General features: G+C 46.7%; 1 protein-coding gene across 2 annotated transcripts; it reads left to right on the forward strand.

Annotated features, from left to right (window-relative positions):
* Positions 1 to 1,188: 1,188 nt before the first annotated feature.
* Positions 1,189 to 14,275, forward strand: LOC306923482 (NXPE family member 3-like). Of its 2 annotated transcripts, none has more exons than XM_079501607.1 (9): positions 1,189 to 1,615; positions 3,100 to 3,276; positions 6,607 to 7,011; positions 8,194 to 8,567; positions 9,123 to 9,193; positions 9,541 to 9,744; positions 10,276 to 10,540; positions 12,828 to 13,490; positions 13,546 to 14,275. In XM_079501607.1, the coding sequence occupies exons 2-8, from the start codon at positions 3,184 to 3,186 to the stop codon at positions 13,114 to 13,116; spliced, it is 1,701 nt and encodes a 566-aa protein (XP_079357733.1). In that variant the 5' UTR covers positions 1,189 to 1,615; positions 3,100 to 3,183; the 3' UTR covers positions 13,117 to 13,490; positions 13,546 to 14,275. The 2 variants fall into 2 exon arrangements, with proteins under 2 accessions (XP_079357733.1, XP_079357732.1); XM_079501606.1 differs by having other exon boundaries at positions 9,538 to 9,744; positions 13,546 to 14,274.
* The last annotated feature ends 476 nt before the right edge of the window (positions 14,276 to 14,751 follow it).

Raw genomic sequence — 14,751 nt, forward strand, 5'->3', positions numbered from 1 at the left:
ACGCGCTCAGGTTATAGTTACTGTACTGTACTGTGCTCTGAACTGCATTGTACTTGCAGTGTACTGTGCTCTGTACTGTACTTGATTATTTTTGGAAAGAATTTTCGAGAAATGTCGTGTGGGGGATCCCCCGGGGGGGGGGGGGGGGGTCCCTGGAACATCCAGACCCCCAGGAACGCTCGCGCCCGCAGGGGGCCGGCCCGGTTCCGGCGAGCCTTCCCACGTCCGAAACGGTCGAGAAATGACAGAGTTACCGTGTTGCAGCTTTCCATGCTCGGACAGACACAGGGGCACACATAGCTGCATAATGGAGCGGAGGCACCGCTCAAAAATATCCACCACTGCTGACATCACATGGAGCAGTGGTTGCCAAACCTTTTCATGTCAAGGACCCCCAAATTGACACTAATTAGCCCGCGGACCCCCATTTGAAAAGATACGGCATGCAGGGACCACACCCCCCCCCCCCCCCCCCCGAGAAGATTTTTACGGACGTGATTCTCAGCCCGTTTAATTTCAAAGACCCCCAGTTCTACATGCATTAGTCTACGGACCTCCCATTTAATGCCATTTCTATCTCTGGGACCCCCAATTATTTATATTGCAAAATCAATGTTAATTTAACTCTGAGAGTTAGTGTACAAATGGAACCAGGGACCCGTCCGTTCGAGCTTCAAAGCTTGAGTTGTATAAAGACAGTGATTTCAATATATTTAAATGTCCTTTGGTTTGGAGACCCCTGGGGGTCCCCGGACCCCACTCTGGGGACCACTGACATGGAGAACACCAAGGCAGAGGCTTGTTTAGAGATGGTCAGGAAAACCTACAGTCATGATTGAATGCAACATAATTACAATCTGCCAGGACACAAGCACATCAAAAGGAAACAACTCCCCGGCAAATAGCAACCACCTGTTTCACCATAGCAACCGTCCTGGCTGCTGCGCCATAGCCACGCCTCCCCCCTTTCCTGATTGGTCGACGTGTGATGGCTCAGAACTTTTTGTGGGTTGGTTAACTCACTACACTGGACTTGGTGGAGAGAGAGAGAGAGAGAGAGAGAGAGAGAGAGTTCACACACAGGGAGTCAAGAGAGAGAGAGAGAGAGAGAGAGAGAGAGAGAGTTCACACACAGGGAGTCATCATCATCATACTGAGAGAGAGAGAGAGAGAGAGAGTTCACACACAGGGAGTCATCATCATACTGAAATACTAAAATGTACCAGTAAATGTTGGTATGTGAAACACTGATTATTATGACACACTTATTCCTTTAGAAGAAAGTGTAATTTGTCTCAGTGCACAGTATACAGCTAAAGGATTATTTCTTTATACTGATTTACCGTAACCTTGAGATATTTTCAGAGCATTATTGCCACACTTTTGCACTCTGCAGGCCTGCATGCATGCGCTTGTTGAGCGAGGCTTTCCTCCCTCCAGACATAAGCCACTTGTTATGTAGTTGTGGAACTGGAATTATAGCCCTCTCTCTCTCAAGCTGCCTAAGGTCTGAGCATGCGAGAGAATTGTTTTCAGTACAGCAGGGACATAAATAAGCTGGCCGTGTGTGAACAGTGTGAACAGTGTGCAAGGGGGAAGAAAATGAACATCAAAGGTAAGATTGATACGCATGTCTTGTTTGTGTTCACACGGTAATTGTTAACATCTGTGTATACAACATAACATAAAACTGACTGTTATATGTAATGCCATTGTGATGGCATTAAATATAAAACCTGTCAAGTTTACTAAGTCATGTATTTCACTAAAACATCATAAATGTACAAGCTCTATGCTATACTACAGTGTATAACAATACTACTATCGTAAAGGATTTACTTATTTGTTGTAATTCAAACCATGTAAAAAAAAAAAAGGTATAATACAGCACCTAAAAAGATATTCAAATATTCCTTAAAATATGCATAAAGACCTACTCTCGTTCTTTATCTTTTTGAACTTCTGGCGACCGTAAAGCATCTCTTGACGACCGTAAAGCATCTCTTGACGACCGTAAAGCATCTCTTGACGACCGTAAAGCATCTCTTGACGACCGTAAAGCATCTCTTGACGACCGTAAAGCATCTCTTGACAACTGGTCAGCAAAAAAAGAGGAAAAAAAAAGAAAAAACGGTGCTGTCTTCTCTCATATCATATCGAGCCACAGCATACCACAATAAACTGCACTTGATTCAATCTACTGTAAGTTGAGTTTCCTGCCACTCCCCAGCCATAACACGGAGTCTATATACTACTACAGTGCTTAATCTGGCTATACTGTACCTCTAGTCTACAGTCATATCAGACATTTATGCGCATGGCGACCTTCTAAAAGCAACATTATGCCTGTGAATAGGACATTTCTTACATGATCTCGGGTGATATTAGGCTTCTTCCACGCCACAGGCAACGGACACCGCATGCAGGATACTGTGTATCCTGCTGTATCGCTCAGTTATTAAGCCAGTTTCGAACGGTGTCCTTCTGCTGCTTGCTGCCCTATAGTCGCTATATAAAGGGCTGTAAGTATAACACAAATAAAAGCATCCAGGCTCAACTGAAAGGGAGTCATTAGGCTTGAGGTGTTGCGGCGGCTAAGTGGTCCCTCGTCTTGTCTTGTCTTGTCTAGTCTAACGACTGCAGAGCGGACCTGTCAAAGGGACCCCGGCAACTAATGGTCACACGGCTGAACCGTGTGCCCAGAAATAGGCTTGGCCGGTTACAGCTGTTTCCTCATGTTGTTCTCGCTGCCTGCCAGAGGGTCGTCCTGGATATAAATAGACACACACTAATATCCTGAGTGTTGGTTTAACTCGTCTTGAGCCTTTACAGGTCCCCTTCTTTCAGGGTTTTATAGTGACACTCAGGATCTTTGCTGTGTATATGCTTGGGTAATTGCGTTTAAATCATGTTTGGCACTGTAAGTGGGTGGGCTGGGCAGAGCTTTTTTCCCGTAGTTACAAAACGAGACTCTACGTATTTATACAGTACACAGTACACACAGTTGCTGCCAACAGAGCACACAATAGACTTGCATTTGGACCAAACGGTCTAAACTGCTCCTTATTTCTCATTTCCCTTTTTTTCGGTCACCAACAGGAACTGTCAGTGACCGCGCCACACACCACCGTGTGCCATGGTGGTGGTGACAGAGAAGAGGAATCTGGAGAATTCGAGGTGAAGATGATGATGATGCATCGTTGTCCAAAGTTCATCTTCCTGCTCCTGGCGCTGTCCGCTCTGCTCTTTCTGCTGCGCAACATCCACACTCTTCAGGTGAGAACTTGGGATCATGTTGAGTTGGAGATTTTTCGATGGCATTTCAATTCTAAACGGCCAGGCGGGTGCAGTATACTTAGTTTAGACAATACTTAGTTTAGACCAGTCATTATAGTCCTACAACCTATATCAAACCCTCACCCTAACCAATGACCCCCGCCTGGCCGGGGTGCATATACTTAGTTTAGACTAGTCATTATAGTCCTACAACCTATCTCAAACCCTCACCCTATAGTCATTGGTGCACCCCGCCTGGCCGGGGTGCATATACTTAGTTTAGACCAGTCATTATAGTCCTACAACCTATCTCAAACCCTCACCCTAACCAATGACTAGTCTAGTCATTGGTGCACCCCGCCCGGCCGGGGTGCATATACTTAGTTTAGACTAGTCATTGGTTAGACATGGGTTAAGGTTAGTTTTAGGTGTGCTGCCCCGTGGGAGGTTAGGTTTAGGGTGAGGGTTTGAGATAGGTTGTTGTAGTTGTAGGACTAATGACTGGTCTAACCAATGACTAGTCTAAACCAAAAACTGTCTAAACTAAGTACTGCACCCGGCCGGGCAGGCAGCAAGCAAAGCAGAGCAGAGCAGAGCAGAGCAGGCCTGCATGGGTAAACTAAGTATGCACCCCGGCCAGGCAGGCAGCAAGCAGAGCAGAGCAGAGCAGAGCAGAGCAGAGCAGAGCAGAGCAGGCCTGCATGGGTAAACTAAGTATGCACCCCGGCCTGCATAACTCTATAAACATTCCGGGTTCCCTTCCCCATTTAAAGGGGTAGTTCACCCAATAAAATTACTCATTTTCTATCAAGTACACACCCCCATGACGCCTTGAATTCATAGAGATATTTGAGGGGCGCAAGACCCTCCCAACGTCTGGCCTTTGACATTTTACGTTTACGATCAGATTCTACAAAATGTCTTCCAAATTATGACTTTCGGAAAAACATATCAGTGCTCAAACATTTTCATGTCAAGGACCCCAAAACGTATATTTAATTGGCCTTCGACCCACATCTGAAAATGTGTTCTTCAGGGACCCCCCCAGAAGCAAATATTTGTGTTAAAAACGTTCACCGTGAAAGAATATATATTCAAAGATTTGCGCCACATTTTCACGATTTCTCTCGGTACCGCGCTACGAGCTTGTAGATCTGCTATTTTCCAACAGCTAAAGTTTAAAATTATCGTTAAAGTGGTTAAAAGTGAAGGTGCGTTCAGTGTCCTTAATGGGTTAACAAACATAGAGGGCAGCCAAGTCTATGGACTTGTAATGATTGTTTAGAGCACTAAACGTGACGGCAGCCATGAAGTCTATGGAGTTTTTGTTTGTTTAGAATACTTTAAACAAAAAGAGACCCTGTCGGTCATCAAATCATTAGACAAAAATAAAATAAATCTCTGTGAATGCAAGCCTTCGTGGGGTGCGTACCCCAAGCCCCTAGAACGGCTGGCCAACGCTGAAGCCGCCGAGCCTACAGGTCAAATCTGGAACTGCAGGCGGGGCCCCTGCATTTAGCACGAGGAAACCCCACGCAGCCAGCTGGGGTTTAACATTGAGCACTCCACATTTTGACCACAGGCTGTCGCTGCCAGGTCCGCCCTCTATCATCATCATCAAACTATAATCAAATCAATCAAACTATAATAATTAGGCAAATGTCGGCAAATGTCTGAATGTCTGTCTGTGTGTCTGTGTGTCAGAAACACTCACATAGCTCCACACTGCCTGCACCAAATCACTCCCACTTTTCACACATAATTGACCATAATAATATGGAGGTCTTAACAAAGCCCTTTTTCCAATTTAACAAATTATAGATTAATAATGAATTTATTAGTGCATTAAAAATGCGATATCTCACAACGGGTAAGCTCCTCCTCACTGCCTGCACCAATCACTCCCACTTTTCACACAGGCATGTTGACCATAAAATATGGAGGTCTTAACAAAGCCCTGGCCCACCGCTCAGACCATAGAGTATGCTCAGACTGCCTATCTGCACGCACGCACACACACACACACACACACACACACACACACACACACACACACACACACACACACACACACACACACACACAACACACACACACACACACACACACACACACACGCACACACACACACACACACACGCTGGCGCCCCTTGCTTATCTTGTGTTGCGGCATCACGCTGGACCCACTGCTGCTTTCACATGTTGACTTCCACCACTTCCGACATCAACAGCCCACGTCAACTTTCCAAACTACTTTCGCTGTGTGTGCGCGTGTGTGTGTGTCAGCGCGTGTGTACTGTGCGTGTGTGCACACGTGGACAAGCGCACATTTTCTGTGTAGCGTGCGTGTGTGCGTGCGTGTGTGTACGCCTGGCCAAGTGCACATTTTTTGACTGGGGATGCAACCGTCTTCAGTTCGTGCGGATAAACACAACACAAGATACAACTGTCTTCCCTCTCCCACCCCCCCAACACACACACACACACACACACACACACACTCAGCGTGAAGTGGCTACACACGCTCCGGCGAAAACGGCTAATCTACAAGCTCACAACATCACAGCTTGCAAGTTCTCTCAAGCCAAAGCTCAACATTGACACCATTTTGGACGCAAATGCACCTGCAATTGGATCTGTGCGACTTACCAAATATATCTGGGAGTACCTGTGCGACTGTCCATACTTTCTGTGGTGCATGTCAAACTGGGGGTCCTTGATACTTTTCAAATAGGGGTCTGTGGGCTAATAAGTGTAAATGTTGCGGTCCTTTCCATGAAAACGTTTCCCTACCATGCATTTGTAAGAATACTTTCATGTTATACTGCTGTTTTTATTCATTACAAAAACACACACAAATATATTATACAAGTTGAAATATATCAGAACGGGTAAGGACTATTCCTTTATAACTCTATAAGGACTAGTCCTTTATAACTATGGTGCGTACGGTATTAAATGTATAGAAAACAAGTCCTTTTTTGGGTGAACTAGTGCTTTAACTTAAGAATTCAAAGTGATATTTGTATTGTCGCTCTTTCTTGCTATAATGTTTGTTCAGCTCCTCTCTTCCTCTCTCCTCTCTTTGTGGCAGCGGTGGCCGAACGGATAGCGGAGCGGTCTTGATACCGGAAGGTCGCCAGTTCGAATCAGCTGTCCGACACGTTAAAATTACCACTGCTGAAGTGCCCTTGAACAAGGCATTGAACCACTACGATGAAATGTGTTCTATGAGCAGGGCCTGGCTGGAAACAAGTTCTTGAGCTTAGCCCAGATACCCTGGGTAAATATAGTAATCATTTCATTTCATTTCATTTCAACCCTCCTCAGATTACGCGCCAGATCACGCTTCAAATCAACTTCAACACCGTCCTCCTCCTTGAGGCGTCTCCTCCTCCTCAAGGCCACAACCTCAGCAGCCTGTGGCGCTGCCCGGGACAGACGCTGTCGCCCCAGGACGCCCGGGAGGAACGCTCCCTCCTGGACGCCATCGACTGGCCTGAGCATCCACGCTTCCCCGCGGGCGTGTACCTGAGGCAGACCAGCGACCCCGCGCACAGCCACTTCACCATCCTCCCGCCAGCGGAGGGAGGTGGAGTAGAGTACCACGTAGGGGGTCATCTGCGGGCACTCATCCAAATGCGCGACTTCCAGGGCCGGCCCAAGCGCTACGGGGGAGACGTCCTGCTCGCTCGGCTGCACGAGCCGACCCTCGGGGCCGGCGTGGCGGGCCAGGTTTGATTGATTGATTGAATACTTTATTAGCGGTTTGCAGGGGGGAAAAGCACAGGAAAGTACAGTTCAATACAAGGTCTGCTAAGAGGATTTAAACCCAAGAAAGCCTATAGCTTGTTTCCATTGGGGTTTAAAAAGCAGGTGGCTTGCGTACATCCAGTTCCTGGCTGGTGCTGGACTAAGGTAAGTACAGTGAAGAGAAGAGAGTCCGCACACAGGTTTGCTCCAATGGTGTTTTCTTTTATTTAAAACACCATAGTATAAGACACAACGTTTCGACCGCGGGTGGCCTTCATCAGCCTTCATCAGGTGATGAAGGCTGATGAAGGCCACCTGATGAAGGTCGCCCACTCTCTTCTCTTCATTGTTTCCTTTGGGGTCCTTCATAGTCAATTAATCAAAACGTTTAATGAAGATACAATATACAGTAACATCATAAAAACGGTTAGAGATCAAAACTAAATAATATGTACTGTAAAGGTGGGGAGGGGTGGTTTTGACTTTTTACTGGGGCCAGTTTGGAATTGCAGCCGCCCATATAAAGCGCTCTTTGAGAGCGGTTTTGAAGGAGGCTATAGGGATTCACATTTCTTAACGGCTGTGGTAGGGCTGCTAGGGCGTTCCACGTTTTAGTGGCATAGGAGCGAACATAATTTTACCCCTTTTGTTTGAGCCGAATCTGGGTTGCACGTGGTTTGTTGAACTCCTATACTGGTGTTGTGATCGTATGGACTTCTTTGACATTAAGGAAGTATTTTCACAGGTAGATGTATGTGTGGTGTATAGTGAATCTTGTAGACGAGGCCAAGCAACGGCAAGTTGCTGTACTCTGTCGTCAACCCTATAAGCCATTCCAGCCTATCAAAATGGGCAGGGGTTCTGGGAGTAAGGCCAAGTCGTATGTAGCCTGACGAGTTTGATCACATCACACGCGTTGTGAGCTAGTAGATTGTTTCAGCATGCAACCTAGCATAAAACTGGATCTCTTGTCCACTAGTCCTTCCCTAACATTTTAGTCTCGTTTTTATTTATTTCCGAAGTCTTAGTTTTAGTCATCAAATCATAGATTCGTTTTTATTTTGTTTTAGTCAGTGAAAAAAGGTAGTCGACGAACATTTTTCGTCTTAGTTTTAGTCGACGAAAACAACACTGTGCTGTACTCTTCTGTCCTCTATACCCCAGGTGGTCGACCACCTGAACGGCTCCTACTCCGCCGTGTTGCCCCTGCTGTGGGAGGGCCGTGCGCGCGTGGAGGTGACGCTGGTCCACCCCAGCGAGGCGGTGAGCGTGCTGCGGCGGCTGACCCGCGAGCAGCCGGACAGGGTGTTCTTCCAGAGCACCTACCTCTCGGGCTCGCTCTCCGAGACCACGGTGTGCAACGTGTGTCTGGCGCCCAGCCGGCAGCAGCCGCGGCTCTGCAACTACACGGACCCCCGCGCGGGCGAGCCGTGGTACTGCTACGAGCCCAAGCAGCTGGGCTGTGACGCGCGCGTCACCCACGCCAAGGGAGGCTTCACCCAAAACATCAGAGCCAATGAGCAGACACTCTTTCAGAGGTAAGCAAGGGGCCGGGGAAAACAAGAGTTCTTGTTTTCTCTGATTATTTTCTTCTTCTTGTGGTGCAGAAAAAAGTACCGATACTAATCTGTAGTAGAAACACTCAAGTTACAAGTACAAGTCTGTTTAATCAAAAATTACTTCAGTACAAAAGTATTGGCATATAAATATACCAACTTACCAAGTACCAAAAGTAAAAGTATTCAATATGCAAAATGGGGATCTGGGCATTCCGACTGAGCATTAGCGCTCGAACATGCGCAAAATGTCCCATTTCACAAATTTTCAATAAAGAAAATCTTTTGAAAATAGCATCTCTACAAGCTCACAATGTGATTGATTGATTGATTGTACGCTACAACATTTGTCAAAGATGTAGTGTAGACTAGAGACTGTAAAAGTAGGCCTACTGAAAATTGGGGAAAGGAATACCTCAAAATAGTACTTAAATTAGGCTACAGTACTTGAGTACAATCATGTATACTTGGTTACTTTGCATCTGTGGTTTTTCTCAATACTAGTAAATACATGTTGTTGTGTGTATTTCTCCCCAGTGTGATCAACATGAAAGTCCCAGTGACAGCTTCAGGGCCTGACAGTGTCACAGTGTTGCCTGAGGAAACAGGTGAATGAACCAATGAATGAATGAATAATAATAATAATCCAAATATACAAAGTAAGTAACTAGTAACTATAGTTTTCAAATAAATGCAGTGGAGTAAAAAATACAATATTTGCCTCTGAGATGTAGTGGAGTAAATGGTAAATGGTAAATGGTGCATTTATATAGCGCCTTTATCCAAGGCGCTTTACATAGAGTAGAATTAAAAGTAGGCCTACTGAAAATGGGAAATATTCATATAAAGTAAAAAAAAAAAAGGAAAATAATTAAGTACAGTACTTGAGTAAATGTAATTAGTTACTTTCTATACCACTTAAATTAATGTTTTACTTGTCGTGTGTTCACAGTAGACAACTGCGGCAGCGTGCTGCCCCCTGGCGGAGCGTCTGGGTATTACTACCAGGGCGTGTGGAGAGCCCTGGCCGGCGGCAGCACAGTGCACCAGTTCAACAACGCCTCCGCCATCACGCAGTGCCTGAGCAACAAGGCCGTGCACATGTACGGAGACTCCACCGCCAGGCAGTGGTTCGAGTACCTCACTGAGTCTTTACCAGGTAGCCTAAGCCCTGTCGTCACAATTCACCTAGTCGCCTAGCCCATTTTGACCTGAGATCAGATTAAAAAAATGTCTTCTACATCCTCACAGTTTTCTGAAAAAGCTATGTTTCTATGTCAGAAAAATAGCAGATCTACAAGCTCATAGCGCACTCGGTGCCGCGCTATGAGCTTGTAGATCTGCTATTTTTCAATAGCTAAAGCATAACATAATGCTAACACCAAAAGGGGTTCCCGTACAGAATGCGTTAAAGCAGTCAGACACTAATTAGCCTGCGGACCCCCATTTGAAAAGATATGCCAAGGACCCCCCATAAGAGAAAATGTTTACGGCTCTTGCGGTGATTCTTAAGCCGTTTAATTTCAAGGACCCCCAGTTTGACATGCATATTAGTGTACGGACCCCCATTTCTAAAGTGGTTAAAAGCTAAGGTAACACAGATGCGTTCCCTGGTCTAAATGTGTTAATAAATCAATCAATCAATCAATCAATCAATCAATCAATCAATCAATCTCTCCGTCCCTTCCAGACCTCAAGGAGATGGACCTGCACAGTCTGAAGCAGGTGGGCCCGTTCATGGCGGTGGACACGGGACACAACATCCTGGTGACCTACCGCTGCCACGGGCCGCCGCTCCGCTTCGCCACCGTGCCCACCAGCGACCTGCGCTATGTGGCCAACGAGCTGGACGGCCTGGCGGGGGGTCCCGGTACCGTGGTGGTCCTCAGCGTCTGGTCCCACTTCAGCACCTTCCCCGTCGAGGTCTACATCCGCCGGCTGCGGGGCATTCGCAGGTATATTGGGGATGCATGGGATGGGACGATATTCGGGTTGACCCGATCCGAATCACGTGATCGCCGGAAATCAGGGCCGATCACGTCATTGTCTAACCGATTTAGGCCTGACGTCGAAATAAATAAAAAAGTCTTCTGAAAGAATATATTATATTCAAATATTTGTGCCACATTTTCACGATTTTTCAAAAATAGCAGACGTACAAGCTCGTAGAGGGCCACTCGGTGGCGCACTATGAGCTTGTAGATCTGCTATTTTTCAATAGCTAAAGTATAACGTAATGCTTAGTTAAAACACCAAAACGGGTTCCCGTCCAGAATGGGCTGATGATCTGAATCGTGATCGGGACATCCCTAGTATCAATATTATATCCATATGATGATATTAGACTGGATATTGTCTGTGATTTCGGATATTGTACTATTGTGATATGGCATAAGTGTTCTATAAAAAATATAAATATCGGATCGGGAAAAATCGGTATCGGCAGATAGCCTACTCAAAATCAAATGATCCGAATCGGATCAGGAGCAAAAAAAAACAACTGATCGGGCCGTCCCTAGAGACGATATGGCAATTATTGTGGCAATTTCTTTTTGCGATTAACGATCAAAATAATGCTTAAAACTTAAAATGTCACTTTTGTTTTGAACCCCAGGCATCCCTATTCTTGGGGGAATGTTCGCCCAAAACAGCCGCGCTACAAGCTCACAACGCGTTGTGTTGCACCGCTTTGTGAGCTTGCAGATCTGCTATTTTTAAAGATATATATATATATATATATTTTTTAAATTGGCGTTCTTTGCCTTTATTGATAGGGTACAGTAATTAGACAGGAAAGGGGGAGAGACAAGCGGGCCGTCGGGCTTGGGAGTCGAACCCGCGGCACGCTGTCCGGCTGGCTTGGCAGCCTATAGGTGCCCAGACGGTTGAGCTAACCGTCCGGGCCCAGATCTGCTATTTTTAACAAATCTCTTTGTGTCGAGTGAAATAAGAGTGTGCCAAATGTGCTCTTTACAGGTCCGTTTCAGAGGGGTTTAAGTGCTGCTGAATTTGCAGCTCAACAAAATAATGCTAATCCATCCTAGCGTGTATGACGGAGGACAACGATCATTGTGAGCGTTTCATATCACGATAAATGATAGTAACGGTTTAACCCATTCTGGACAGGAACCCCTTTTGGTGTTTTAAGCATTATGTTATACTTTAGCTATTGAAAAATAGCAGCTCTACAAGCTAATAGCGCTACGAGCTTGTAGATCTGCTAATTTTTTGAAAAATCGTTAAAATGTGGCGCAAATCTTTGAATATAATATTCTTTCAACACAAATCTTTGCTTCGGGGGGGTCCCTGCAGGAACAATAGAAACATAGGGTTTGCTTCAGGGGGGTCCCTGCAGGAACAATAGAAACATAGGGTTTGCTTCGGGGGGGTCCCTGCAGGAACAATAGAAACAGGGTTTTGCTTCGGGGGGGTCCCTGCAGGAACAATAGAAACATAGGGTTTGCTTCGGGGGGGTCCCTGCAGGAACAATAGAAACATAGGGTTTGCTTCGGGGGGGTCCCTGCAGGAACAATAGAAACATAGGGTTTGCTTCGGGGGGGTCCCTGCAGGAACAATAGAAACATAGGGTTTGCTTCGGGGGGGTCCCTGCAGGAACAATAGAAACATAGGGTTTGCTTCGGGGGGGTCCCTGCAGGAACAATAGAAACATAGGGTTTGCTTCGGGGGGGTCCCTGCAGGAACAATAGAAACATAGGGTTTGCTTCGGGGGGGTCCCTGCAGGAACAATAGAAACATAGGGTTTGCTTCGGGGGGGTCCCTGCAGGAACAATAGAAACATAGGGTTTGCTTCGGGGGGGTCCCTGCAGGAACAATAGAAACATAGGGTTTGCTTCGGGGGGGTCCCTGCAGGAACAATAGAAACATAGGGTTTGCTTCGGGGGGGTCCCTGCAGGAACAATAGAAACATAGGGTTTGCTTCGGGGGGGTCCCTGCAGGAACAATAGAAACATAGGGTTTGCTTCAGGGGGGTCCCTGCAGGAACAATAGAAACATAGGGTTTGCTTCAGGGGGGTCCCTGCAGGAACAATAGAAACATAGGGTTTGCTTCAGGGGGGTCCCTGCAGGAACAATAGAAACATAGGGTTTGCTTCGGGGGGGTCCCTGCAGGAACAATAGAAACAGGGTTTTCCAGAAAACTGTCACAAATTTAGAAGGCATTTGCAGAATCGTCCTCAGGTCTAAATGGGTTTTAATCGTATTCGTCACCATCCCTATTTTCAGGTCGGTGGTGCGCCTCCTGGACAGGGCCCCCGAGACCCTGGTGGTGGTCCGCACGCCCAACCTCAAAGCCCTGACCCTCTACGAGACCCTGACCAACAGCGACTGGTACTCGCTGCAGCACCTCAGGGTGCTCAGGGCCATGTTCAAGGGCCTGCCGAGTCGCGTGGTCCTGGTGGACGCCTGGGAGATGACGCTGGCACACAGCCTGCCTCACAGCCTGCACCCACAGCCCCCCATCGTCAAGAACATGATGGACGTTCTCCTGTCCAACGTCTGCCCGAAGAGGTGACTGACTGACTGTGTGGGGCAGGCGTGTGTGATCATCTATAAGAAGAGCACACTTTGCTCGGTTGGCCAAGTCATAGACTTACCGGTATGTGTGGAGTATGCAGAAAGTGCCGTTTACGCCTGTGCTTTGTGGCTGTGATGTGATGTGGCCAATTTATTTTTCAAGTGGACAACGTACTTTTCTGAGAGAGTAGGTTCTGAAGCACTTGTACCACCAAGTGAACGATCGCTTCAGTAACCTGCTGCACTACCCAGCTTTGTGGGTGTTCGCAGTTTCCCTTTCTGTGATGCGGTTGGTCGATTACAAGCACGGGAAAAAAACAGTGACCAAAGATAAATTGCTGTCTGCCTTCGTTCAAAATGTACGGTTTGTGTGTGTGTGTGTGTCTCTCACTCAGACCGCAATGCCACGTAGACGCGTGGCGTTAAGACGTGATCGCGCTACAGTCGCGCAATCTTCTAGCGTAATACAAATACTGATCACGCATGGCTATCAGGATCCACACGGGAACGGCGTGGCACAAGTGTGGATGTCAGACTTCATGTGGTCAGCCTGTGTGAAGGCATCCATGATGTTAGGATCCTGATGAGAGTGCGTACATCATCACACCCATATCTCCTCCCAGACACAGAACTGTGCGCATCCTCCTAGCTCAAGGAACTGCTCAAGCCACAAACCTCGATCCACTCTGGATAACTATACCTCCCACCAATGCCATGCTGGCTTGTGGTGCACTTTTTTTTGGTCAAAATTCCATTTTTGCCACAGACATAACAAAACAAATGAGTGGACAATAATATTAGGGGAAATACATAAAGATCTAGCTATAGGCCTGGATGACCATACTGTACCAGGTCTGTCATTTGTATGAGTTATGGGGATAACCACTAGTACCAGTGGACTGATAATGTGCCATGATATCCAGTGGCGTGCACAGACATTTAGAGGGGCAGGTACTCAAGTTAAAAAAGTGCACCTTGTGCAGCGCGTGGAACCGGCCGGTTGCCTTAATCCATTTTGGGCGGGAACCCCTTTTGGTGTTAGCATTATGTTATGCTTTAGCTATTGAAAAATAGCAGATCTACAAGCTCATAGCGCGCCACCGAGTGGCGCGCTACGAGCTTGTAGGTCTGCTATTTTTGAAAAATATATAAAAAAAAAAAGGTTTCTTTTTTTTCTCAAAAGGGCACATTGCCAAAAGGGCAGGGGGTGCTCTAGCACCCCCTAGTGTCTATCTGTGCACGCCACTGGTCATTTGTATGAGTTATGGGGATAACCACTAGTACCAGTAGACTGATAATGTGCCATGATATCATAGTAAATAAGTGTCATACATAATATTTAGAATTATGAGAAAACTTGGAGACTTGACATTAAGTAATTGGGTCTCATGATCAAAATAAATGGTGTGTAAAACAGAATCTAAGACCTGGGCCGCGGCTGAGTGGTCCAGGCACCTAGGCCGGTAATCGAATGCACCTAGGCCGGTAATCGAACGCACCTAGGCCGGTAATCGAACGCACCTAGGCCGGTAATCGAATGCACCTAGGCCGGTAATCGAACGCACCTAGGCCGGTAATCGAACGCACCTAGGCCGGTAATCGAATGCACCTAGGCCGCTAATCGAACGCACCT

Source organism: Electrona antarctica (genome assembly GCF_951216825.1).
Source record: "Electrona antarctica genome assembly, chromosome: 1".
Lineage (NCBI taxonomy): Eukaryota > Metazoa > Chordata > Actinopteri > Myctophiformes > Myctophidae > Electrona > Electrona antarctica.